Genomic DNA, 488 nt, shown 5'->3' with positions numbered 1-488 from the left:
CCCCTCGCCGGGCACCGAGCGCGCTCCTCCGGCGCCGGCCTCGCCTCCTCGCAGCAGCGCCATGGTACGTCGCCGCCCCCACTTTCGTTTTCGCCCGGGGAGTTTTTGGGGTGGTGCGTGGGCTCCAGGCGAAAGTTGCCAGATCTGGGGGATCGGGGAGGGGGGCGGGAGCCGCCTGGGGGAGGGGCTCGATGCGGGGATCCCCCTGTCCGCCCGCCGCCGCGGCAGGACCCCCACCCGCCACCACCCTCCCCCCGGCTGGGGGCGGAGCTGGCGCGCGGGGCGCAGCCAGGGGACCCCGAGTGGGGGGGCCCTGCGCTGGCGCTGCAGAGTTGGCGGGGAGGGCGGGGCGCCCCAGAGGCCCCCCGGTAGCCCCCGCCCCCTCCCCGGCCTGTCCTAGGCGGAGGGCGCGGCCCGGGGCATAAGATCCTACAGCGCGCAGTTTAGGGGGCGTGACATAAACCAAGATAAACAAATCAAACCTGTTG

At 74.2% G+C, this 488-nt stretch overlaps 1 protein-coding gene across 1 annotated transcript in view; it reads left to right on the top strand.

The window, feature by feature from the left end:
- The first annotated feature begins 16 nt into the window (after window positions 1–16).
- The window catches only part of NFIC (nuclear factor I/C (CCAAT-binding transcription factor)), an 85227-nt gene continuing 84755 nt past the window's right edge, over window positions 17–488 (top strand). Inside the window, exon 1 of the mRNA XM_006868954.1 lies at window positions 17–64. Within this exon, the coding sequence (XP_006869016.1) occupies window positions 62–64 (3 nt within the window). The 5' untranslated portion in view covers window positions 17–61. The remainder of the gene's footprint in view (window positions 65–488) is intronic.

Source organism: Chrysochloris asiatica, unplaced genomic scaffold, assembly GCF_000296735.1.
Source record: "Chrysochloris asiatica unplaced genomic scaffold, ChrAsi1.0 scaffold00125, whole genome shotgun sequence".
In the NCBI taxonomy this organism is placed as follows: Eukaryota; Metazoa; Chordata; class Mammalia; order Afrosoricida; family Chrysochloridae; genus Chrysochloris; species Chrysochloris asiatica.
The sequence above is the reverse complement of the archived record's forward strand: the minus strand, read 5'-3'. Positions and strand labels throughout refer to the sequence as shown.